Source organism: Herpailurus yagouaroundi, unplaced genomic scaffold, assembly GCF_014898765.1.
Source record: "Herpailurus yagouaroundi ecotype Mexico unplaced genomic scaffold, PumYag 207, whole genome shotgun sequence".
In the NCBI taxonomy this organism is placed as follows: domain Eukaryota; kingdom Metazoa; phylum Chordata; class Mammalia; order Carnivora; family Felidae; genus Herpailurus; species Herpailurus yagouaroundi.
In genome coordinates, this window is record NW_024412438.1 from 1,590,608 (window position 1) to 1,617,720 (window position 27,113).

The 27,113-nt window shown below is 45.2% G+C and overlaps 1 protein-coding gene across 1 annotated transcript in view; it reads right to left on the reverse strand.

The window, feature by feature from the left end:
• Positions 1–26,743, reverse strand: part of LOC121015531 (olfactory receptor 10J4-like) — a 44,033-nt gene extending 17,290 nt beyond the window's left edge. The window contains 2 exon segments of the mRNA XM_040452477.1: positions 26,011–26,072; positions 26,074–26,743. Coding sequence (XP_040308411.1) covers positions 26,011–26,072; positions 26,074–26,550 — 539 coding nt within the window. The 5' untranslated portion in view covers positions 26,551–26,743.
• Positions 26,744–27,113: the final 370 nt, after the last annotated feature.

Here is a 27,113-nt window from a genome sequence, read left to right on the forward strand (position 1 = left end):
CTGTGTTTCCCTGATGATGAGTGATGTTGAGCATGTTTTCATCTGTCTGCCAACCATCTGGATGTCTTCTTTTGAAAAGTGTCTATTGATGTCTTTTGCCCATTTTTTTCACTGGATTATTTGTTTTTTGGGTGTTGAGTTTGATCAGTTCTTTACAGATTTTGGATACTAACCCTTTATCTGATATGTCATTTGCAAATATATTCTCCCATTCCGTCGGTCACCTTTTAGTTTTGCTGATTGTTTCCTTCACTGTGCAGAAGCTTTTTATCTTGATGAGGTCCCAATAGTTCATTTTTGCTTTTGTTTCTCTTGCCTCCGGAGACGTGTTAAGAAAGAAGTTGCTGTGGCCAAGATCAAAGAGGTTTTTGCCTGCTTTCTCCTCTAGTATTTTGATGGCTTCCTGTCTTACATTTAGGTCTTTCATCCGTTTTGAGTTTATTTTTGTGTGTGGTGTAAGAAAGAGGTCCAGGTTCATTCTGCATGTCGCTGTACAGTTTTCCCAGCACCATTTGCTGAAGAAACTGTCTTTATTCCATTGGATATTCTTTCCTGCTTTGTCAAAAATTAGTTGGCCATATATCTGTGGGTCCATTTGTGGGTTCTCTATTCTGTTCCGCTGATATAAGTGTCTGTCTTTGTGCCAATACCATACTGTCTATTCTCTAACAGAAACTGTGAAGAATTGGTATAATTTCTTCCTTAAATATTTGGTGGAATTTATCAGCGAACCCATTTGGGCCTGGTGCTTTCTGACTTTATATTATTTTCCTTTTTTCTACAAAATTTATTGTAACAGTTTTCAGAAGACAGGTCTGCTGGCAACAAAATCCCCCAGTTTTTGCCTGAGAAAGTCTTTATTTCTGTTTCATTTTTGAAGGATGATGTTCAGGGTACAGAATTCTAGCATGGTCACTGTTTTCTGTCAACACTAAATATTTCACTCTGCTGTCTTCTTGCTGGCATGAGTGCTGAGGAGAAGGCCGGTGTAATCTTTGTTACTCTATAGGCAAGATTTTTTTTTTTACTTCCGCCCCTGACGTGAACCTAGTGATCCTGTGGTATACACGGGATCCTGTGTATACCTAGCAATCCTGTGGTATACACTGAGGGTGCCAGCAGGACACAGATCTTCTATTTCTTGAATTAAGTAAGAGCGGGTTGCCCATATTCAAGGTATTACCCCATTACTGCCATGGGTTGGTGACAGAAAAGCAAAAACGATGAGCCATATCCCATATTCTCCAGGGAAATGGGCTGATTCTTGCTTCCACAATACTTGAGAGCCAAAGTGAGATCCTGTCCAAGCAGTACAAAAAAAGAAAAAAGAAAAGGACATTAAGAAACACAGGAGGGGCATGGAAGTGATGGTCGCCGAAAATTACAGGCACAGTGATGGCATTATTAACCATTGTTATGAAGCACAGGTTTAGGGGTAGAAAAAAATCCTTGAAAAAGAACTCACCTCTATTTATATCTTTCTTTTCATTGGGAAATGTCACATCACAAAGAGATTTGGAAAAAGTCAACATCATTTATTAACACCGGGTACTGCTTTTTTCTCTCGAGAGGACCCAGTATACAGGAAGAAAGAAATGTGACAGAACTTAGTTCAAAAGAGCGTTGGCCTCCATTTCTGGAAACATGATGAGTGTTATAGCCTGAATGGCCCTCCCACCGCCTGGCCTTGTACTAGTGGTCTCATGTACACGAAGGAGCAGGGCTAAGGAAAGGAAAACACAGGACTCAGTACTTGGTAAGAACACCTGTTCTGGGAGATTCCCAGGGCACTTTGTGCTGGCAATGCATGTTGACAGAGAGGACTGGACCGATCTCAGCACAGAGGGAACTCAAGTGCCACGCTCACTCAACACCCGCCATGTCTTTGACCTGGACCCACGTTTTTCGTGGTCAAGTTGGGTAGTTGTTCTCATGATTCTGCCGTTCGTTTGTGTTGAGACTTCTCCTCCCTGTCATCCTCGCCCTAAATCAAGCACATCACGAGAGACTTGTTGATGTATTCTCAAGAGTGCGGAGTTCCTAGCCGGGGGAAGAATACTGCTGGCACCCGAGGCCAGGGCAGCACTCTCGCCTGCAGCTCGGAGCACAGTGCAACCTGTCGTGCAGCGAGAATCTCACCCTCCCTTCCCCTTGGCCAGTTCATTTGGATCCGGACCCTTCTCAGTGCCAAGGCTGAACTCTTGCTGCAGCCAAGCTCCTCCTCACAGATTCCTCCAGCTTTGGGCGGTCACACAGGCTTGGCCTCCTTTTCTCTTGGTCCTTCTAATTCTGTACCTGCTGTGACTCTCTCCAACAATGTCCTCATCGTGACTATTATTTTTCTGGACCATCACCTCCATATTCCCTTCATCAGCAATCAGCTGACTGTCTCCATGTGGGACATATACATCTTCCCAAGCATGCTCTCCATCTCGGAGAACAGCTACGCTGTGGCCATCATTCCTTGCATCCTATCTGGCCTCCTGAGTCCTCACCAGCCCACTGCCATTCAAGACGGTCATGCCCACTCGTCTCCTGCCTCACTTGTGCGGCCCACAATGCTTTTCCTGCTCCTGGCCACACAGCCTGATCACTGTGTGGCCATCTGCAACCCCTGTGGTAGCCGGTCCTCGTATTCATCGAAGTTCTCCAGAAAAACAGAACCCGATAGGTTTTATTGATACGTGTAGGAGATTTACTATAGGAATTTGCCTCATGTGCTCAAGGAGGCCGAGGAGTCCCGCGACCTCACATCTGCAAGCTGTGTAGAACCGGGAAAGCTGATGGTGTAAATCCCAGTCTGAGTCTGAAAGTGCGAGACCAGGAGCACTGATGCGTGAGGGCAGGAGAAGACGGATGTCTCAGCTCATCCGCCGACAGAGAATTTGCCCTCCTCTGCCATTTGCTCTATTCCGGCCCCCAGCAGATGGGATGATCCCTGCCTACGTTGGGTAAGGGTGATCTTCCCCACTCGGTCTGCTGATTCAAATGCTAATATATTCTAAAGACACCTTCGCAGGCGTGCCCAGAATTAATGTTTTACAAGCTGTCTGGACATCTCTTAGCCCAGTCAAGCTGACGCACAAAATTCACCACCACAGCCGTCCTAGGGAAGAGGCCTGTGCCAGTGGACGTCTGCGTCTCTAAGAATTGGCCTGGGCACGGCCTTGTCCAGGTAACATCTGTGTTTGGCCTGCCCTTCTGTGACGCCCTTGTCATCTCTCACTTCTTCTGTGACGTCAGGCCCCTGCTGAAGCTGGCCTGCGTGGACACCCCTGTCAGCGAGATCATCAACTTTGTCGTCAGCGTCTGTGTCCTGATTCTGCCCACGGGCCCGGTCTTCTTCTCCTACGTCCTCATCGTCTCCACCAGCCTCAAGATCCCCTCCTCCCGGGGCCGGAAGAAGGCCTTTGCCACCTGCACCTCCCACCTCACGGTGGTCATCGTCCACTATGGCTGTGCCTCCGTCATCTACCTCAAGCCCAAGTCCCGGAGTTCCGTGGGGGCAGGACAGACTCATCTCTGTGACCTACACCGTCCTCACTCCCCTGCTGAGCCCTGTCGTGTACAGCCTGGGGAACAAGGAGGTCAAAGGTGCCGGTGCAGAGCCGTGGCAAAAACACTGCTCAACTCTCAGTGCATCGAGACTGTGATAGTTTCTCTCCACGTACTTGTTCCTCTGAGTGTTGACTCGCAGGGACATCGTGATTCTCCACAGCTCCACGGAGCCTCCAATGGGGCCTGCCCCTGCAGTGTCCTCTCCGGAGACGTCTCCTGTCACACTTCAGTCATATTCCCATGAACGCAGGTAACAGGCCCTGGGATTCTGGCCAGTTCTTACATCTGCCAAATAACACACAAAAAAGGAAGATTCGTGTCGGACACCTTGGAAAAAGCTCCAAAAATTTTGTTCTGCTTTGAGGCCAGGGGACCTCCAGGAGAGATGGGGTTGGTCAATCTAGCTGCGCCTTATACACTTTCCTCTCACGTTTTCATTTGTTGCCAGACTTTGGTGCAAGCGCACTACTCTTTCTCTCCAGCTGGTCTCTTTTGCCCCCCACCCCAGGGAGCCCGTGCTGAGCCCTGCTGGATGCTGTTCCTCCCAGGTGCTGTTCCTGCCTCCCCCACGGCCGTGGCGTGTCAACACCGGGACTTAGTATCACACCAATGATAAAGTTGTTTGCCTTTGTACACACCTCACGATTTATAAGGAATTTCCACCTGTAGGCTTTTATGTGATCTGGAAGGTAGGCAGGTCAGCAACGATCCTGTGCCGTAAATAAAGAAACTAAAATTCCTTTTAGTGAATCCATTTACAAGATGTGGGAACTTCATGGGCAAAATTAAGACCTTCAGGGAATAGCGTGGGCAGGGCTGTGGCTGGTCTGCAGGAGGCTTTGTGCCCTTGAGGAAAAAAGCATCCTCTCCTCTGGATGCTTCTGTCAAAAATGGCCATCACGGTTTTACTGCCCTCTCCTGGGAATTATCCCGAATCCAGATGTCTAAGCTGTGGATGGACCCCCTTAGTGTCACACTGGACACCTGCAGAATCCCACGCTGCAGGGCTGATCGAGGGATAGACGAGGAGCCTGGAAACAAATAGGTGCCAGTGTCCTTGCCCACAATCTTCGTTCAGTCCTGGGTTGTCTGAAAGCCTCATTTCCCAGCCCGCCCTTATCGACTGGAGTCCCTCTCACATCTCTAACTCGGGTCTTGTCGAGAGGATGTGTAAGATGTACAAGTTCTGGAGTTACTGTAAGTGTGGTACCAGCAAGGGGGCTCCTAGACTGAGCCAGCCTCTGTGGGTCCTGAGGACCAGATCTGTCCCCAGTTCTGCCAAGAGCTGGAGACAGGAGTTTACATGGGGGGGGGGGGGGGGGTGGAGGCCACGGTTACCCTGCCAGCATCTCGGACATCTTCCTACAGATACAGGAGCTATGATGTTAAACTCCCAGTTTCCAGCCCTGTGCCTCTAGTTCGGTGTCAGAGAAGACGACATGGATGCATTAAGTGTTTCGTGTGCAATAGACATCGTGTTCGACATGGTATGTCCTGTGTCCTTCAAAAGCGGGTATATCGATTCATTTCTTCGCTCATTTACCCAGGTGGTGGTTATTGAGGGCTGTATGACCCGTTGATGCTGTGAAGCTGGCTCTAAGAAGGCTGGGGCCATCCCATACTTTGTGACCAGGGGACCCCTTTAAACTCTTCGTAAAAATGAAGGAGGACCCAAGAGTCTTTGCTGGTACCACCTGACCGCAGTAGAAATTAAAACCAAAAGATTTCCAAAGTATGTTTTATTCACTTAAAAATAACAATCCCAATGACAGCACAAGTCACGTTGTTACCCAAAATAACTACAACCGGACAAAAAGAGTGACGCCCGTGTACGTTTTTGCTAATGTGTCCAGCGTCTGGTTTCATCCAAGAGACCCGGTTCTCCCGCACGTGACCTGACGCCCTATCGCATATCGCGTAGCCTCTGAAAAACTTCTCTCGGAAGAGAATGAGCGAAAAAGGTGAGGAACGTCCGCTTCATCATGAGAATGGTTTTGACTGGACAGAGCCTCTGGAAGCACACCCGTATCTGCCTCCACCGACCACGCAGATTTTAGAATCAAGGTCAGAGCCAGAAGTGGGCGTGGCGGGGGGAGGAAGCATCACTCCTTGGGGGCGGTTAGCAAAGGACCTGAGGGGGCCGTCCCGGCCCCTCCTCTCTTTGAGCATTCCTTTGGTCCCTCGGAAGGGGCATCGGGGAGCACGCCTGCGCAGGAGAGTGGAGAAAAGAAATGGAGAGTTGGGGTCAGGAGGCTCATTACCCCTCAGTGCTCAGTTTGTGGGTGAAAGGCTGGCTTTCCGAAACTTGTTTGCCTGTTGATTTCCCTCACTCCTGACCCCACCCGGCAAACCAGAGTCTTTGATGCTTCCTAGCACCAGCTGAAGCTTCAGACCGGTCCTTTGGACTGCCAGCATCCAACTGGAAGAGACCCTGGATGGATATTTTTGTAGTAGTTGGCTCTAAGCACATTGGAGTTCAGAGCCAGGAAGTGCGGTTTGAAAAAAAAAAAAATCTAATGAAAGAGAGTTTCATGTTTGCACGTTTCATGTCTATTCAACCGTGGGCCCTTCTCTGTCATGGGCCAAATTGGTATATGCATACGCATCCGTTTTGGGATTCTGTTCTGTTGTATGGATCTATTTTGGCTATTTTGTGCCAATTTTATGCTGTTTTAATTAGTATAGATTTATGAGGTATGTTGATATCTGCTAGATCAAGTAAAAAAAAAACCCATTGTCATTTTTTTTCTGAAAGAGCCTCGTCTATTTTTGCACATTTCCTAAACATAAGCCCCATGAAAGCAGTGAGGTTGTTTATCATTTTGCTGGCTGCACCCCAGCAGCTTTAATAAAAGTGACATAGTGTAAGCACTCAATAAATATTTGTTGAATAAAGGAATGAGCTTCTACTTCTGGACTAATTTTAGAATTAGTTTGTCAGTATGCATGCAGCATCTTACTGGGAGTTTTATTGGGATCGCATTGAATTCGTAGATTGATCTGGGAAGAATTGACATCTTTGCATCCTTGAATCTTCCCATCAATGAAGGTGGCCCCATTTACACAGTGCTTCCTTTATGTTCTCCAGCAACGGGACATAATATTCTCCAGAAGGATCTCATGGAAAAATATCCACTTACTGTAATAACAAAATTGTCTGAGCACCTTACAAAAACAACAAAAATACACAACAGCTTTATTGGGATGGAAATCAGAATGTAAAATTCACCCTTTTAAAATATGCAATTCACCGGCTTTTACTAAAATCAGAGTTGTGCGCCTGTCAGCACTACCTAATTTCAGAACATTTCATCGCTGCCAAAGACCCCCTGTGGCCATTAGCAGCCACTTTTTCGTTTCTCCCCTCACCCCAGCCACTCACCAACACGGATTGACTTTCTATCTATGAAATTGCCTATTCCGCACATCTCAGATGAACGGGATCACACAATTGTGATTACCTTCTTCCATTTAGCACAATGTGATTAAGCTCCATCCATGTATGTAGCATGTGATCAATATTTCATTCCTTTTTATGGCCGAATAGTATTCTAATATATCGACATGCCATATTTATGTATCCATTCACCAGTTGTTGGGAATTTGGGCTGTTTCTACTTCGTAACTCTTACAAATATAATGCTGCTGGGCACATCAGCCTATAAGTTTTTGTGTGGACACTTTTTCATTTCTTTTGGATATATGCCTCAAGACGGCATTGTTGCTGGATCCCATTTTGTAGAGGATGTTTGTATCTATATTCATCAGGAATATAGGTCTGTGGCTTTTCCTCTTGTTTTCTCGTGATGCCATTGTCTGGTTTTGGTATCAAGGTCGTACTGGCCTCATAGAATGAGTTGGAAATCATTTCCTCGTCTTTTATGCTGTGGAAGAGTATGTAAAGGATTGGTATTAATTCTTTAATGTTTTATAGATTTCATCAGCGAAGCTAATGGTGGTTCTGGGCTACTCTTTGTTTGTTACTGATGCAATCTCTGCTTCTTGTAAGTGTATTCAGATTTTCTATTCCCTCTTAAGTCAATTTTGCAACTTTCTGGGAAGTTGTCCATTCCATCTGGGTCACCTAACTTGTTGGCACACAGTTCATAGCCTTCCTCTATGATTTTTATTTCTGTAAGGTCACTGGTGATCGCTTCTCTTTAATTCTTGATTTTAGCAACTTGCATCATCTTTTTCTCTTGGTCTGTGTAACTAAAGGTTTATCAACTTTGTTGATCATTTTAAACAGTCAACTTTGGGTTTTGTTAATTTTTTAAATTCTGTTACCTGTATTTTTTTTTTAATTTTTTTTTTCAACGTTTATTTATTTTTTGGGACAGAGAGAGACAGAGCATGAACGGGGGAGGGACAGAGAGAGAGGGAGACACAGAATCGGAAACAGGCTCCAGGCTCCGAGCCATCAGCCCAGAGCCTGACGCGGGGCTCGAACTCACGGACCGCGAGATCATGACCTGGCTGAAGTCGGACGCTCAACCGACTGCGCCACCCAGGCGCCCCTGTTACCTGTATTTTTTATTTCCCCTCCAATCTTTTCATTTTTTCCCCATCTGTTTGCTTTGGATGTAGTGTCCTCTTCTTTTTCTAGGATTGTAAGGTGATTCTTGGATTAATGACTTGAGAACTTCTTTTTTAATACACACATGTACTTCTTTAAATTTCTCTCTAAGCACTGCTTTTGCCGTATTCCATAAGTTTGGGGATGTGTTTTCATTTTTACTCATCTTAAAGTGCTTTCTTCTTTATTTTTTGACACATTGGTAATTATTTAGAAGCGTGTTAATATCCACATAGGTGTGAATTTCCCAAATTTCCTTCTGTTGGTGATTTCTAATTCCACTGCTGTCAGGGAACATACTTTGTTTGATTTCAATACCCTTAAATTTATGGAGGCTTATTAATGGTCTCACGTACGGTCTATCCCGAAGAATGTTCCTTGTGGACTGGATGAGGATGTATATATGTTGATAGTTTGGGTGGAATGTTCTATGGATGTCTGCTGTAGCTGTTTCATAGTGTTGTTTTTGTCTACTGCCGTATTGGTCTTATGTATGGTTGTTTTACCCATTATTGAATACAGAGTATTAAAGGCTCCAACTATTACCATGGAATTACCTATCTTTTCCTTCAAATCTGTCAGTTTTTGCTTCATGTGTTTTGGGGTTCTGGTAGGTGAATGTACAGTTGATAATTGTCATCTCTTCCTGATGCATTGAACTTTTATCACTTTTGTCTTACAGCAGTTTTGGTCTTCCAGTTAATTTTGTCTGATATTAATATAGCCATTCCAGATAGTTTTGGGTTGCTGCTTGCCAGGCATATCTCATTCCATCTTTTTAATTTCACCTTATTTGTGTCTTTGAATCTATGGCCTGTCTTTTGCAGACTTTGTATAGTTGGCTTAAAATTTCCTACTCCATTCTGCCAATCTCAGCCTCCTGATTGGATTATCTAATTTATTTCTATTTTTTTGTACTTCCTGATCAAGGAGGAGCTACATCTCCCACTTACTGTTAGTTTTCTGTCTGCCATGTGTTTTTCCTTCCTCTGGCCCTCTATCCCTGCCTTCTTTTCTGTTAGATAGGTATTTTCTAGGGTACCATGGTTTTTCTTTCCCGGATGTTTTTTGAGTTGATTTCTTAGTGGTTGCCCCGAGAAGGATTACAATTTTTGACCTTAAAAAACATGCTAATTCTTATTAATACCAACTTAATTTTCCCAGAAGCAAAAACTTTGTCCCAATGTAGATTATTCCCTTACCTCTTGCTGTCCTTGTTATACATATTGCTTTTTTGTACATCGTTGTACACATTTTCGTAATGAGTGCTTTATGCTGCTGTGTTTTAAGTCGGGAGGAGGAGAGAGTTGCAAACAAAACGTATCTGTATTGTCTTCTCTATTTGCTGATATGTGTGTAGTTTTGGGGTTTTCTGACTTTCGCTGGAATGTTCAAACGCAGTCATGAAATGACGTTTGTGGACTTCTGATAGTTGCGCATAAGTAAAGGAAATTTCTTCTTAGTCTTAGCTTGATAAGAATGTTTATGATCAACTGGATGTTGGATTTACATCTGATGTTTTATGTTTCTCATCCTTTGGAATAATACATTTTGATTCTTTTAATGTGGACTCATCCTTGCATTCCTTGTTTAAACCCAGCTTGGACAACGATGCTGTTTTGTTTTGTTGTAACTATGGATGCTTTTTAAAAAATTTTATTTATTCTCATCTGTAGGTGACATTAGCGTTTAATTTTGTATTTTTAACTGCCTGTTTCTGGTTTGATACAAAGCTTTTGAGGCTAGTGGCCTCATGATTTGAGCTGAGGACATTCTCCTATTTTTATAAAACCTGAAAGAATCTGCATGTCTGCTCTTAATTTTTTTTTTTAAGTTTATTTATTTTTGAGAGAGAGAGAGACAGAGCATAAATGGGGGGAGGGGCAGAGAGAGAGAGGGAGACACAGAATCAGAAGCAGGCTCCAGGCTCTGAGCCATCAGCCCCAGAGCCCGACGCGGGGCTCGAACTCACGGACCGCGAGATCGTGACCTGAGCTGAAGTCGGACGCTTAACTGACTGCGCCACCCAGGCGCCCCTACAAATTAGTATTTTTATTAGAATTGTACGTTTGGTCCGGGTGTTCAAATTAGTCTAAAGCTTCTCGTGCTGTTATCATTTTCACAGCTGTATTTGCATCCCTAGTTAGGTCCTTATTTCGTTTGTGATTTTATTTGGGTGATCCTTCCCTCATCTGCTCTCAGGGGTAACTACCAAAATTTTAATATCTTCAGGGCCTCCTTTTTATTGCTATTTTTACTTCAATCTTTAAGGCCCATCTAATTATTTAATTTGTCTCTGTCTTTGCCATTAATTCATATGTTACCAATGTAATGTTACTTGAACATTTTTTTCCCTTGTATTCGCTTTCTTTTTCTGCATTCTTGAATTAAACACTCCGTTTTAGGTTTTTCCAGGAAGCAGATTTACCTCGGGACCTCTTCATACACCACTCTGATTTTGCTAGTCTGCATTTTTATCTTTTAATTTCAAATGGTTTATAATTTTTTTTAACATTTTTATTTCCTCTTTCATACTTCTTTTTTCCAAAGTATATATTTTTTTAATATTTTTTTTTCAACGTTTTTATTTATGGGACAGACAGAGACAGAGCATGAACGGGGGAGGGGCAGAGAGAGAGGGAGACACAGAATCGGAAACAGGCTCCAGGCTCCGAGCCATCAGCCCAGAGCCTGACGCGGGGCTCGAACTCACGGACCGTGAGATCGTGACCTGGCTGAAGTCGGACGCTTAACCGACTGCGCCACCCAGGCGCCCCCAAAGTATATTTTTATATTTGCAGCTGTAGGGATGGTGGTGGGAAGGGCCTAGCAAGGGGTGGGTAGCAAACTTCTGTGGTTGTTTTTTTTCAAATGTACTGCACGGTGTGTGAAAGCCGTGTGTTGAAGCTCAAGGAGACCTCTTTGCAGCAGACAGTGTGGTCAGATTTTTGTGAAAAATCGTGGGTACCTTAAAATAATTTAAAATCGGGTCCAAGGGTTTTTCTCACCTTTTGAAAACTTTGGTTATTTTCTCACATTTTGGCTGCCTTACCAGCGTTTTGAAAATGTTTAATGTCTCTTAAATGACTTTACGATGCCGGTTTCTCCTTGTATGTTTGTCAGTGTTTGCTTGATATATTTTGAAGCTTGGCTGTTAGGTCCGTTCCAGTGATGACGTCTACACCTTTTTGGTGAAATCGTTCTTTTTTTTTTTTTATTTTTATCAGAACTCCATTTGCCTTTTAGTGCCCTTTTTTCTCAATGAATTTTAGTCCACGTGATATTTATGTAATTATTACAGGAGGCTTATTCTTATTTTGGGTTTCCCTTGTATCATGTTTCTCCTTATTCCCCCTTTTTCTCAGCCTTTCCTCAGTTTTTAGATGGTCTGTTTTATATGCTCTATACTGGCTTGAAAGTTTTCCACTCGCTACCTCTTCAGCTAGCAATTAAAACATTTTTAATGTTTGGGAAATAGTGTACCTACAGTTTAAAGATTCAAGTATTGGGGCGTCTGGGTGGCGCAGTCGGTTAAGCGTCCGACTTCAGCCAGGTCACGATCTCGCGGTCCGTGAGTTCGAGCCCCGCTTCAGGCTCTGGGCTGATGGCTCAGAGCCTGGACCCTGTTTCCGATTCTGTGTCTCCCTCTCTCTCTGCCCCTTGCCCGTTCATGCTCTGTCTCTCTCTGTCCCAAAAATAAATAAACGTTGAAAAGAAAATTAAAAAAAAAATAAAATAAAGATTCAAGTATTACTAAAATATATATACATGTCCCCCCCCCCCACACACACAAAAGGAAGTGATTCTCTACTCCACCCCTCCCTACCCTTTTCTTTTCCCTAGAGGCAACCTGTTTTTGGGGTCTTCAGAAAAACTGAACCAGTTGCGTGTGTATGTGTGTGTTTTATGTACACGTGTGTGCGAGGGACAGAGGTGATGAAGGCTTACTTTTACCAAGTGGCTCACATGATAACGGAGGCTGGCAAATCCCAAGTCCACAACGTGGCTCAACAGGCTGGGGGCCCAGGGCAGCGCGGGTCCTGCAGTTCAAGTGTGAGGCCATCTTCTGAATTCCCTCTTGCTCATGGTTGGTCAGTCTTGTGTCCTATCCATGCCTTCAACAGGCCCGCCCACATCATGGGGGAAATCTTCTCTACTGAAAGCCCACCAATTTAAATGTCAGTCTCCACTCGAAACACCGTCGCAGAAACATCCAGAATGCCGCTTGACCAAATGTCTGGGCACAGTGGTCCATCCGAGTTGACGCCTAAAATCAACCATCACACTATTTTCAACAACTTTATCACTTTCCGCCCTCATTTCCTAACTCGCTATAAACACGTATCTCTTGAACAAGAAGGCTAAACGTTTTTTGTTTTTGTTTTTGTTTTTGTTTTCTCTCTGTGGTCCGTAATATCAGTCATTTCTTAATTTCCCTTTTTCTTTTCATGGAGCCACTTGTCCAGGAGCCCTCTGCCTTTGTCCAGTTTTTCCCAGTTGCTCCTTAGCTGATTGGAGGGATGCGACACTTCAGTTCCAACCTGGGGGGTCCCCTTCCCTCTCTGCTCTTCTCGATTCACTGTCTCCTGGATTTTTCATCTTCAGTGTGTACACCTTCGTTTCCATGGCTTCCTGAGAAAGAGGGGAGAAGCAAATTTTGAGCTCTTGCATGTTGTAAAAAGTGTTATTTTACTCTCGCACTTGGTTGATGATTGGCTGAATTTAGAATTCTGGTCTGGGACACTGACAACTAGTGATGGGAAGTCTCCTGAAAATGGAGTCTGGAGGCTTCTGCAGGGGTGCTGTCAGCCGTAGCACTCCTCGTCACTGCAGACCCAGCAGGAAGAGAGGGACTTGACCCTACATGACGGGACCTTGCGTCCTATGGGTATCACTCTACTACTCCAGGAGGCTCCATCCCCCGGGGGAACAGCTCAGCCAGTGCAAAGCACCATACTTGGAACTCCCTCTTTCCTCCAATGGACTTCCAGTTGCTAACAGCCCTCCCCAACCCCCCCTTTCCCCTTAAAAGGAAGGTGCCTCTCCTTTGTTCTCAGTCTTGCGTAGGGTTGTGCTGCAGCCTGTTTGCCCCGGACTGCCATTCTTATTCCCATATAGACCCACCTTGTGCTGCTAAAATACTCAGCAACTTCTATTTTTAAGGTTAGCGGGACTAGTTTTCCCTCAAAATGTTTACGCCACTATTTCATGGTTTTCTACTTTGTAGCGTAAAGTCCAGGGCCGTTTTGATCCTTGGTCCATTGCTTATTATTCTATCTGGCTTTTTATTTTGACGTTTGTAAGGTCGCCTTTTTAACATCGTTTTTAGAAACTTAGTGAAGATGTATTTTGCATGTGGCCATGACTGTTTTCATCGTGGGAGTCGTTTGGGCCGGAAGCTCATGTCCTTTTGCTTTTTGAAATTCTCTTTTTACTATGGCTTTGAAAATTTAACCCTTTCTACTTATGTTTGAAGTCTGTCTAGTCAACTATTCAACATCTTTTATCGTCGATATTCATATGTTGGCCCCTGATTTTTCTCCTATTTGCCATCTGGTTCTGGTATTCAAGACATTTCCTCAAATTTCTCCCCCAACTCTGCCGTTTAATTTTTTATTTCAGGTAATGTATTTTTAATTTGTCAAAGCTCTTTCTGCTTCTCAGAACATGCCTTTTATACAGCAGCACTTTTATTTCACCAGTACGGCATCTTGTCACGTCCTTCTGAAAACGTTGAATATGTGTCTTTGGAAAGACTTTAATCTGCTCTCTGGGCCGTATCTGATTCTCCCATGTTCTTTTGTTACCTGTTTGTCAGGCGATGTCTGTTTTCATGTTATTCCCAAAGGCTTGGGGATCCTCGTCAGTCCATTTGTAATATGACTAGTTCACTAATGACTATCTGTTTGGAAAGTGTGTGTGTGTGTGTGTGTGTATGAAGGGCTGGGATATCTTGAGTGGTGGGCTTTCCTTATGAGGGTGATAAAGCTGGGTGATGTGGTAAAGATGTTTTCTTTGGATTCTTACGCTAAGCTTACTTTTTCAACATAGGATGACACCGAACTTTCCATATCTTTTGGTCTTTGTTCATGAAATGCTAAGTTGCCCAGGGAATATCCTTCAGTTTCCTGATTGGGAGCTTGTAAGCCTTTTTCGTCAGTATCCTATAAGGTTTGCCTCTTCCTTACTTTTTAAAAAATTGCTATGGCACCCCCCCGCCCCCACACACACACCTCATCTCTGTAAATGTCCCCAGAAAGTCACCCTCCAGCCTTCTGCACAGGCGGAGGAGAGGTTCTGGCTGCATAGCATTTCTTAAACATTTTCAGAGGTGTTTTACTAAACTAATCACACACTCTGAGGTTCAGAAAGGCTTGCTGCCTCCCTTTCCTGAACGCTTCTGCCTTCCGGCATTCTGGGTGAGAAATCGGCGTTTCTGTTGTTTGCTCTGCATCAGGCACCTTCTGCGGTCTATGTGCTAAGTCACACGGAAGACAGTAACAATGTATTAATCTGCGTTCCAGATTCCATAATTCGCCGCACACTCTTGCTGTCATCTGGCTGTTTCTATGGCTAAGGAGGCGAGCCTGTTCTGAACTGAAACTGAGTAGGGCTTTAGGGCAAAGCCACAAACTAATACGTATGTGAACTCTGTGTTTCAGTGCTGTTTAGCAGAATTCCTAAATCTTTGTTCTAAATTGTGACTAGTCTTAGCCAGTGTGTGGAGCTTCCCATGGAACAAGAGAGGGGAGTGTAATTTTCTTATAATTCTTTTATTAAAAAAAATGTTACCACGACAGGGAGGGCTGCCCTTTCTGGGCCACGACCCCCCGTGTTTCCTTCTCCCACTCCCAGCATTTCCCACTGTTATTGTCTTCCACCTCTGGTACTTTCTTGACTGGGCTGACCTGCCAACTCCCGTGGCCTCCAAGGGGCCTTCTCGGTTGAATCACACTTGTTCTGAGTCTCTAGGTCATGCCGCATAGTTTGTAGCCCACTAAACACTCCATTTCATCCATTTTCATCGTCTGGCTGAATGCTCCTGCTTTAGAATTGTTGTCCCTTCCAGGGTTTGGTAGGGGTGCGGCTGGAGAGTGCGCAAAAGAGAAATGCTCGCTGCGCTCACTGTGCTACAGTGAACATCAGAGAAACACGGGTTCCATTTTCTTTACCATTTTCTGAAGTTTTTTCAGCGAGTGAGTATTGCTTTTAGAAACAGAAGAATGCCCACTAACATGCCACTGTTTGACCAGAAAAGAAGACAAAAATGGGTGGCATCCTTCTCAGATGATTTGCCTACCATCCTGGCCAGTGTGGTGGGGCTCACACATGTAACGCCCCCTTATGGAACCCAGGTGTCCCTGGGTTTCCCTAACTTTAGAGGCCGCCCCAGGAGCACATGGCAGCCTGACCTTGCTTTGGGTCTTTACTAGAATCTGCTGTTTCGTTGCACTTTGCTCTTTAGTCTTTGCAGAGTCGACGGCTGAAAATCTCGTATGCCATTTTGGGGGGCGACCCTGAGTTCGTAGTTGAACAGCGATCCACGATAGCATGCATTATTGTCTCCAACCAGGCTGACAGCATCAGAACCTGCATAAAGCAAGCCGTTGGGTTTTTGACAAATATTCAGATACACATTTCGAAATATAGTTAATCATTCTGTGACTTAGCCCAAAATAGCTTTGCACGGTAAAATTCAGTAGAGGTATATGTTATGTTTATTACTGCAAACGTAAAATGCAAGAACAGTTGATGACTGAGAGCTATTAATTTCGGGGGCAAATTTAAGAGTTTTAAATAGGAAAATAAGTCCCCGTTTCATAAATATTAAGGGTGTGTTGGGTTTCAGTTTTAGAAAGAATGTCATATCCTGTAAAGCCAATGCATACTTATAAATTTGAATATACAAAGCAGAATAATGGAAATTAGATACCACAGTTCTAATCTTTGTAAAATTGTCTGGTGTCCTGTATTTATACTTTCATTTTATTTATTTTTTTTAGTAATAGATTTTTTTCCCCCAATTTTTTTTTAAATTTTTTTTTTCAACGTTTATTTATTTTTGGGACAGAGAGAGACAGAGCATGAACAGGGGAGGGGCAGAGAGAGGGAGACACAGAATCGGAAACAGGCTCCAGGCTCCGAGCCATCAGCCCAGAGCCCGACGCGGGGCTCGAACTCACGGACCGCGAGATGGTGACCTGGCTGAAGCCGGACGCTTAACCGACTGCGCCACCCAGGCGCCCCCCCAAATTTTTATTTAAATCCTAGTTAGTTAGCATATAGTGTCATATTGGTTTCAGGAATAGAATTCAGTGATTCATCACTTACATACAACACCCAGTGCTCATCACAACAAATGCCCTCCGTAATACCCATCACCCATCTAGCCCATCTCCCACCCACCTCCCTCTGTCGACCCTCAGTTTTTTCTCTATTGTTAAGAGTCTCTTGTGGTTGGCTTCCCTCTCTTTTTTTTCCCTTCCCCTATTTCATCTGTTTTGTTTTGTAAATTCCACACATGAGTGAAATCATATGGCATTTGTCTTTCTCTGACTTATTTCGCTTAGCAAGATACGCTCTGGTTCCATCCATGTCATTGTAAATGGAAAGATTCATTCTTTGTCATGGGTCAGTAATATTCCATCTACATATATCGCATCTTCTTCATTAACCGGTCGATGGACATTTGGGCTCTCTCCATAGTTCAGCTGTTGTTGACAATGCTGCTATAAACATTGGGGTTCTTGTGTCAATACCTGGTAGTGAAACTGCTGGGTCATAGGGTAGTTCTGTTTTTAACTTTCTGAGGAAACTCTATTCTGTTCTCTAGAGTGGCTACAACCAGTTTGCATTCCCACCAACAGTGCAAGAGGGTTCGCCTTTCTCTGCATGCTCACTAACACCTGTTGTTTCTTGTGTTACTAATTTTAGCCATTCTGACAGGTGTTATGTGGTAGTTCATTGCGGTTTTGATTTGTATTTCCCTGAAGATGAGTGGGGTGGAGCATCTTTTCGCGTGTCTTTTGGCCATCTGGATGTCTTCCTCGGAAAGATGTCTATTCCCGTCTTCTGCCCATTTCTTCACCGGATTATTTGTGTTTTTGGGTGTTGTGTTTGATAAGTTCTTTATAGACTTTGCATACTAACCCTTTATCTGCTATGTCGTTTGCAAATGCCTTCTTCCATTCAGTAGGCTGCTTTTTTGTTGATTGTCTCCTTCACGGTGCAGAAGTTTTTCATCTCGATGAGGTCCCAGTAGTTCATGTTTGCTCTTGTTTCCGTGCCTGGTTTCTTTGATCTGTTCTGCTGTCTTTTTGATTTCTATGTCATGGATTTCTGTTTTGATCGTTATTATTTTCTGTTTGGGGCTGTATTCGTCTTCTTTTTCCAGCTCCTTTAGATGTACGGTTAGGTTGTGCATTTGAGAATTCCTTCCTTCTTTAGGAAGGCCTGGGTTGCTATAGTTTTCCCTCTTGTGGCCACCTTTGCTGTATCCCAGAGGTTTGGGACTGTCGTGTTTTCATTCTCATTGGTTTCATGGGCTTTTTAATTTCCTCCTTAATTTATTGGTTAACCCATTCATTCTTTATTAGGATGTTCTTTAATCTCCAAGTATTCGTGATATTTCCAAATTTTTTCTTGTGGTTGATTTCAAGCTTCATAGCATTTTGGTCTAAAAACGTGCATGGTAGGATCTGGATCTTTTTGTACTTGTTGAGGGCTGATTTGTGTCCCAGTATGTGATCTGTTCTGGAGAAAGTTCCATGTGTACTCAAGGAGAATGTGTATTCTGCTTTAGGGTGAAATGTTCTGAATATCTTTTAATTCCATCTGGTCCAGAGGGTCATTCAAAGCCTTTGTTTCCTTGTTGATTTTCTGCTTAGATGATCTCTCCATTGTTGTGAATGGGGTGTTAAAGTCCCCTACTATTATTGTTTTCTTATTCATGAGTTTCTTTAAGGTTGTGATTAATTGATTTATATACTTGGGTGTCTTTAAGTTGGGGGCATAAATATTTACAATTGTTTGATCTTCTTGATGGATAGACCCCTTAATTATGATATAATACCCTTCTTCATATCTTGTTACAGTCTTTGGTTTAAAATCTAGTTTGTCGGGGCGCCTGGGTGGCGCAGTCGGTTAAGCGTCCGACTTCAGCCAGGTCACGATCTCGCGGTCCGGGAGTTCGAGCCCCGCGTCGGGCTCTGGGCGGATGGCTCGGAGCCTGGAGCCTGTTTCCGATTCGGTGTCTCCCTCTCTCTCTGCCCCTCCCCCGTTCATGCTCTGTCTCTCTCTGTCCCAAAAATAAATAAACGTTGAAAAAAAAAATTTAAAAAAAAATAAAATCTAGTTTGTCTGATATAATAAGTATGGCTACTCACGCTTTCTTTTGACTTGTATTATCATGGCAGATGGTTCTCCATCTCCTCACTTTTGGTCTGCAGGTGTCTTTAGGTCTGAAATGAGTCTCTTGTAGGCTACATATAGCTGGGTCTTGTTTTTTTTTATCCATTCTGATACTTCCTGTCTTTTGATTGGAGCATTTAGTCCATTTACGTTCCAAGTAACTATTGAAAGATGAATTTAGTGCCAGTGTGTTACCTGCAAAGTTGGTGTTTCTGTTGACGTTCTCTGTTCCTTTCTCATCTTTGTTGCTTTTGCTCTTTTTCCCCCCAAATAATCCCCTTTAATATTTCTTATAAGGCTGATTTAGTGGTCACGGACTCCTTCAGTTTTTGTTTAGGAAACTCTTTATCCTTCTATCCTAAATGACAGCCTTTCTGGATGAAGAATTATTGGCTGCATATTTTGCCCATTCAGTATGTTGACTATATCCTGCCACTCCTTTCTGATCTGCCAAGTTTCTGTGGACAGATCTGCTATGAACCTGATCTGTCTTCCTTGTTGGTTAAGGACTTTTTCCCCCTTGCTTCTCTCAGGATTTTTTCCTTGTCTGGTATTTTGTGAATCTGACTGTGATATGTCTTGGTGATGACCAGCTTTTGTTGAATTTAATGAGAGTTCTCTGTACTTCTTGGATCTCAATGTCTGTGTCCTTCCCCAGATTAGGGGAGTTTTGAGCTATAATTTGCTCAGATCAACCTTCTTCCCCTTTTTCAATCTCTCTCCATCTTCTGGGACTCCTCTAATACACGTTATTAGGCATTAAGGAGTTACTGAGTTCCCTAAGTCTATCATCGTGATCCGCTATATTTGTTTCCCTCTTCTTTTTGGCTTCATTATTTTCCATAATTTTACCTTCAGTGTCACTGATTTGTTCTTCTGCTTCATCCACTCTCATCGCTGTGGTGAGGTTTGCATCTCAGCTATCACGTGTTTATTTTTGGCCTGACTAGATTTTAGTTCTTTTATCTCTGCCATAAGGGATTCTCTAGTGTCCTCTGTGCTTTTTTTTCCCAAGCCCTGCTAGTATCCTTATAATCATTGTTTTAAATTCTAGTTCACACACCTTAGTTATGTCCGTATTGGCTTAATCCCTGGCCGTTACTTCATCCTGTTCTTCTTGAGGGGTGAATGCCTCCATCTTCTCATTTTGTCCAAAAAAAAAAAGATAATAAGACAAAAACCACTAGGTCAGAGGTGTGTTTTGGTCTGCTTATTAAAAGCTAGATCCAAATATATATATATGAATTTTTTAAAAAGAATGAAAAATAAAATTAAAAATAAAAAGGAAGCTAGATCCTATTTCCCCTAGAGCGGAAGCTTTGCAGCACTCTACGATCAGTCGACCTGGTGCATGAGACGGGTTTGTGCCGGTCTTCTGGGGGAGGGGGCTGTTGTGCCGATTCTAAGGTGGTGTTGCTCTCGTACAGATGCACCTGCAGGGCACAGGGGTGTGGAGCTTGGTGTAAATGGCTCCGGTCTCCACTTGGTGGTGCTGTTTTACTCACTGAGGTTGGTCAGTGCTGATGGGTTGGAGGAGGGCAAAATGGCATTTCCCCACTCTCTTATCCCTGAAGGGTCTGTGCCTGCCACTCTTTAGGAAGCCCTCACGGATGGGAAAGACTCACCCCTCTTGTGTCTGCGGCTTCTGTCGGATCCCTGCCTTCACCCCGCCTGCATCCATGCTCTTTTCCTGCCGGGTGGCACCATCTTTTATCTCAGGCACATGGCAAGGTCTCAAAACTCCCAAGTTTAAGGGACTTGTGGCACACGGACCTGCACTGATACTCTGGAGGGAGGGTCTCACTGTGCTTTTCTGTTCGCCGGTCTGTCCCAGGAAAGTGGTCGTGTGACCGTGAAGCAGTTCGGAGTTTACGGTAAAACTCAGCCGAAAGCTGGCACCAAGTCTGCCTGCACTCCACCAGCATGCCCCTTCCTGTGCTTGAGAACGGTGCAGCCCGTCTGCGCTGCCACTTTTGTCCCCGGGGAGCGCTTGCCACCGCGCCCCAGTGCACTCCGAACAGGGCAACTGTTTCTCCCCACGTGACCCAGGGGATCCTCAGACCACCTGCCCACTCCCAGCTCACCACCCACCTTCCCCACGGCAGCACCCTTGCCAAGCCAGGTATGACCCCGGCGACGGTGGACTTCTGAAACCTGAGAGTTTATGTTCTGCTGGGGATAGTAACTTGTGGTGGTCTCTGTAAGCAGGGCATCCCCCCCCCCTGCCCTGCAGCGCCCACAGTGCGTATCTCCCCCCAGATCAACTCTCTGCACCTCCTGCCTTCCACGAGATGGTCACTTTTCCACTTCTAGGCGTACAGTTTTGTTCTGTCCTCACGTTGATTCCTTAGGCGTTCAGAATGATTCTGATGAAATTTATTTATTTTTTTAACGTTCATTTATTTTTGAGACAGAGAGAGACAGAGCATGAGCAGGGGAGGGGCAGAGAGAGGAGGAGACACAGAATCCGAAGCAGGCTCCGGGCTCCCAGCTGTCAGCCCAGAGCCCGACGCGGGGCTCGAACCCACGAGCCGCGAGATCATGACCTGAGCCGGAGTCGGCCGCCCAACCGACTGAGCCACCCAGGCGCCCCTGATTCTGATGAAATTTAAAGTGGGGTTTGTGAGGAAACGGCTAAGAGAGAATCCTTGAGGCATTTTGGGGGCCAAAAGGTGGTCTTATCATAGCAGGGGGACAGGACCCGTGGGCAGAAATGGCTGTGCTGGGATTGGGAAGAGTGAACCCGATTATATACTTTGAAGTTTGTGGAGGGAGAGGGCATAGAGAAAAAGTCGGTTTCCAAGGAATCTCTGGATGCTGAGACCGAGGTCTTACAGGACCCTGAGGATTTAGCTATTGTCAAGACAAGGTTGCTTTTAGTTTTTAATGACATGGAAACATCAAGGCATTAAGGCAGCCAGAAACTTCTTGAGGGATGGTAGGCACTGCAGGTCTCTGGAAACTATCAGTGGGCTGCAAGTCTTAAGGAGATATAATTTAAACTACATTCTTCCTGCCTTTGTTTCCCTCATCAGTTTGATATTTATCTAGTTGTGTTTGAGGGAGGAGGCAAGCTTAGGGTCCCCGTATTCCTCCGCCATCTTACCTCCTCTCCTCATGAACCTTATACTTTTAAATAAAACAACAGTGAAGCACAGTATTTTTAGCTTTTTTAATTCTATTTAAGTCCTGAATTTGCAGTACGATTTTAATTTTGCCTCCAAAATCATATATGGAAGATAAACTATTTTTAATCCATATCTAATGAAGAATGTGAATAGAAGAAAGTGTTAGACAAAAAACTAAGGTATTTCCCTCAAGATCTTTTTTTTGCTTCTCTGCCAATCTCTGTCTCTCATGTGAGAAGTGAATACCCACCTGGCATCCCACACGTGTGACGGCCGAAGCCACCCAGCAGCTGCGTAAGCGTCCCTCCTTTGAAATGTCCAGTATTTAAATATGAACACCCGAATAGTTAATAATAAAATTCCAGCGTTGTTAACATTTTCAAGCAGGATTTTACTTTCAGTAGCCCAGAAACATAGTCTAATGGTATTGGACTTCAGCATTAACTTCAGTTGAGTATTTTAGCTTTCACCTGTTGGGTATTTGATCAAAATGTGTTGGAGCTGCACCTCTGTTCATTGACATTATTTGAATAAAATGAATTAGAACCGACTGAATGAAAAACATCAATTCGTGGTAAGTAGTAAGGGTAAATACTGGTCTGTGAATTTTCTGATTCCATTTGTAGATGTATGCAGCCACGCTGGGTTATGTTACAACAAGCATTTCTGATTGAGGGTCATGGTGAAGACTTTGAAATCCCTTGAACGGGGGTGCCTGGCAGAGCACGGGAGAATAGGCAGTAAATTCTGGAATTGCGAACAAAAGTTAGTGACGCCCAGTTTGGGGATTTATTTATTTATTTTTTGTAAGGGACTGCACGTGTGCGACCTGCACAGTTAATGAGAAATACAGTAGCATTAGAAGTTAAGGGGCGCCTGGGTGGCGCAGTCGGTTGGGCGTCCGACTTCAACCAGGTCACGATCTCGCGGTCCGTGAGTTCGAGCCCCGCGTCGGGCCCTGGGCTGATGGCTCAGAGCCTGGAGCCTGTTTCCGATTCTGTGTCTCTCCCTCTCTCTGCCCCTCCCCTGTTCATGCTCTCTCTCTGTCCCAAAAATAAATAAAAATTAAAAAAAAAAAAAGAACTCCTGACCACAGAAAACAAGAGCTTTCATTCCTTCTCTCATCAAATATTTAAAAAAAAAAAAAAAAGAAGTTAAGCATATGTGGGAGGAAGGTAGGAATCAAAAGTGAGATCACGGTGCCCGGGTGGCTCCGTCGGTTGAGCATCCAGCTTTTGATTTCGGCTCAGGTCATGATCCCAGGGTCATGGGATCAAGTCCTGCGTCGGGCTCCGCACTGAGCGAGGAACCTGCTCGAGATTCTCTCGCGCCCTCTGCCCCTTGCTCCCCTCTAAAAATTTTTTTTTCAATAGTGAAGTAATATAAAATGGCCAGGAAAAATTGGAGAGGTAAGAACATAGGGATCGTGTTAGCTAATAATAGGGATAATGATGATAATATGCCAGATTTCTCCATATTTCTGGTGGTTAGCACAGCAGTTTCTCCTGTGTTTTTTCTAGTGTAGTTGATTCTTACAACAGCCTAATGGGAAGGACGGAGCGGGCATTGATAGCCCCATGTTGTAGATAAGGAAAGATTCAGTGACTTCCTTACAGATCCACAGCTGGGAAGGAGTACACGTGTGTCTTCATTTCAAATGCCTTATGATTTTGTGCTCTTAGGAACAGAAGAGACCAGTTGAGAAGTGAAGGGTGGCACCCAGGTGTCTGAGGAAACCGAGTACGACACGTGCTCTCTGGCTCTTGGTGCTCCCCGAGGCACTGTTTCGGATTCGTGCCTGCTGTGTGCCTGGAGGACCATCCAGAAGCGAACTTGCCCTCCTCATTCTCCAGGGTGTCCGAGGAAAGAGACAAGCCAGGCGTAGAAATAAGAGGGGTGGCAGGAGGGAGGAAGAGTGGCTTCTGAAATCTCGGAGGCGGGGGCTGCCTTGGGTGGGCGAGCTTGAACTCTGAGTTCGGTAGATGCAGTTGGAAGTTCATGGCGATGATTTTGCTGTTTTCTGACTCTAATAGAAATTTTAAAGAATTGTCTCTGTTTCATCGTTTACAAAGGACTTTCACACTTAAGTATCTCATGTGTTCATCACAGGAAACTTTGGGTATGTTTTATAGATGAGGAAACTGAGGCTTAGTGAGGCTAAATAATTCATTCACATGTGGATTGTAAGACGTTCAAAGGACTCAAAACGGAGCCTTTCTCTTGCAGTGGCTGTGTTCCATCCCCTTCACTCAGCTGACCTCCCAAAACCACTGCCTAGTGTTTACGTGGCTAAGTTGGCAGTTATAGATTATCTGCTGAGGAGGTTGAAGAGATAGGGCAGCATTTTTGAAGCCCGTCTGAAATAACATCTTTTTATTCACTTAGTAAAACTGACTTTTGGCAAATGCAGGGTACTTTTATTTTTGGGTTCTCTTGGATTTCACCATAAATTTCTAAAAAAAAAAAAAACACCCAAAAGCCCATAGTTTGAATCTGTGTAAGAATGGACCATAATGAGCTTTTTATGAAATATCTGGATAGAGACCTTTTTTTTTTTTTAATTAACATAAAGGAGAACACAGTCTGTGAAAACCACATCCCTTGGTACAAGTGAGCCGTGATACGAGCAGGTGGAGCTGAGCGCCTGGGTGCTGCGTCACTCACACCTTCGTGCGTGAAGACGCCCAGGGGGGAGCTCCCCGTAGTGACGTGTGAATGCACAGCAGTGGGGTGGGAGGGAGTAGTTGGAGCGATTTCATCAGAAGGTCCATAGGAGAGAGGCTTTGGTTTGGGGTTTCGAAATGAGGAGAGCGCCCTGCCGAGTGGCAGTGAGGGATTTCCAGTTAGCAGTAGACTGGCCTGAGGATGGGAAAGGGGAGGCCACTGGTCATTGGGTGTGGTTGGGTGGAGGGCTGGATGGGGTGGAGGACAGGCTGAGGGCAGGGGTGCTGGAAGTGGAGGTGACCAGTGGATGGTGTCCCATTAATTCGGGGCCTAGATGGTCTTAAGTGGTAGTAGGGTGGATGGGTGGAGTGTCTTTGGTTGCTCCTAAGTTATCAGATGGCTACATTGTCCTTACCATGCACAACCGCCCAACCCTCTCCTACTCGCCCCTGCTGTAGACTCTCTCCTTTACTCCCCTGCACTTATTACTTCTTCCACTCCACAAAAAGCCTCTCCCGAGGCAAGCCCCTCTCTCCTTGATGGGTGAATCACTCACCCATTCCACTCACCAACCTTTGTACGTCCTCATAATGTAGACGCCAATACGATTTACTTGGTGCTACAGCGTTCATCACTTTCAAGGGATTTCAGTCACTTTCCAAAAATGTTTCTCTGACGTGATCATGAGAACAGGTTTCCGTTTTCCCATCTGGCCAACCTGGAACTTCTACGGAAAAGATCCTGAATTCAAGCCTAGTGAGTTTTATGGAAGCTCCCATCTCTGAGATCCACTGAGTTATGGTGTTTAGGATGCAAGGAACTTGAGTTGCCAGGGAAGGATTTACTTCAGCTTGGGTTTAGATGTGTGTAGCTCTAGGTGGGTGAAGGGGAAACCCCACGTCCAAAACAAGGACATTACAGATTACATTTAAAACGTTAGCCCTGTCCCGGAGCAGCCTCCCCAGGTTAATCACTCCTTCTGTCCTGATCTCATTCTGCCCACATGGCACATCCACTCCCCAGAAGTTCCTTCCGTGTTGACGTCCCATGCTGTCCGTGTCCACGCTCCAGGGAAATGTGTCCCTTTCTCCAGTGACTGAATCTGGAATGCCTTTGTTCTCTCTGACCCACCCACTGCTGTAGTAAGTTCTAGAATTTTAACTCTAGGGACTGTGGGCCCTTCTCTGCTTTCACTCTCCAGCAAATCTTATAAGACCCTCCATTGAAGTGGGCCCATCTTGTCAGGAAAGCTTCCTGCCAGCGGCCCGGAGCAGAGCATCCTTGACCTCCTTGTTCCTCAGGGTATACACCACCGGGTTCAGCAGGGGGGTGATGACGGTGTAGGTCACCGCGATCAGCTGGTCCTGATCCCTGGTGTTCTCCGACTTGGGCTTGAGGTAGGCGACGGAGGCACAGCCGTAGTGGACGACGACCACCGTGAGGTGAGAGGCGCAGGTGGCAAAGGCCTTCTTCCGGCCCCGGGCGGAGGGGATCTTGAGGATGGTGGAGACGATGAGGACGTAGGAGATGAAGACCAGGCCCATGGGGACCAGGATCACCAGCACGCTGATGATCACGGTCAGGGTCTCGTTGACCGAGGTGTCGACGCAGGAGAGCTTCATTACAGGTCGGATGTCACAGAAGAAGTGGGCCACCTTCGTAGCACAGAAAGGCAACCTGAACACAGATGTCACTTGCGTCGTCGCCACGATCAGCCCGATGCCGCAGGCGCCCCCCCACCAACTGCACACACACCCTCTTGTTCATGATGACCGTGTACCTCAAGGGGTTGCAGATGGCCACGTAGCGGTCGTACCCCATCGCCGTGAGCAGGAAGCAGTTGTTGATGGCCAAGGTGATGAAGAAGAACATCTGGGTGGCACAGCCAGCCCAGGAGATGGGCTGACTCAGGCCTACAAGGTTACAAAGCATTTTGGGTATAATGACGAGTGTATATACGGTCTCTGAAGCGGACAGCATGCTCAGGAAGAAGTACGTGGGCGTGTGGAGGTGACGATCCACACTAATGATGGTCACGATGACGATGACGACGTGGCCGGCCAGGGTTACGACATACAGCGCAAGGAACACGACAAACAGGCTGAGCTGGTGCTCGTGGAAGCTGGAGAAGCCCTGGAAAGTAAACTCACTCACCCAAGTGTGATTCTCTGTCTTCATCAAATCGTACGTGGGATCTAAGAAAGAAAAAACCATGTAAGGGACCTAGACGCGTGACTTCTGTCAGCTAGGCTGGGCAAGTTCTTGTAGTTAATCTGCCTCGGGCTTTGCTTGTTGATATGCACGTTCATGTTTATTCCTTGGGGGAACAGAGAGTGGAAGAACGTCATTTTCTCACTAAGAGAAGGAAGGTGGCTTTTCGAGTTTACTGCTGGAAAGATATCCTACTTCCAACACGTGCCCACTTGTCTCGGGTAAGGAATTAGCATCTCTTAGACCAGTCTCATCATCTTGATCCGAGTGTAGCGATGGGGATGTTACAGAATTGTTCAGATGAGCATGATACTTAACAGTGTAAGCGTTTCTGTTGGAATTCAGACAATTATCGAATACATCCTGGCTCAGTGGTGTCCTGCCGAGCTCCAGGGTCTGCGGCCACCAGCAGAGCTGCTAGGGTTTGGCTGGATCACCTGCCACCGTGGTCCCCTCCCCACGCCGCAGCTCTGCGGGTCCCGTCCCCCTCAACCTTTGCCCTCCGGGCCTCTTCCCGAGGCACTACTCATTTTTCAAAGCTACCCAAAGCCCGTGACACCGATGAA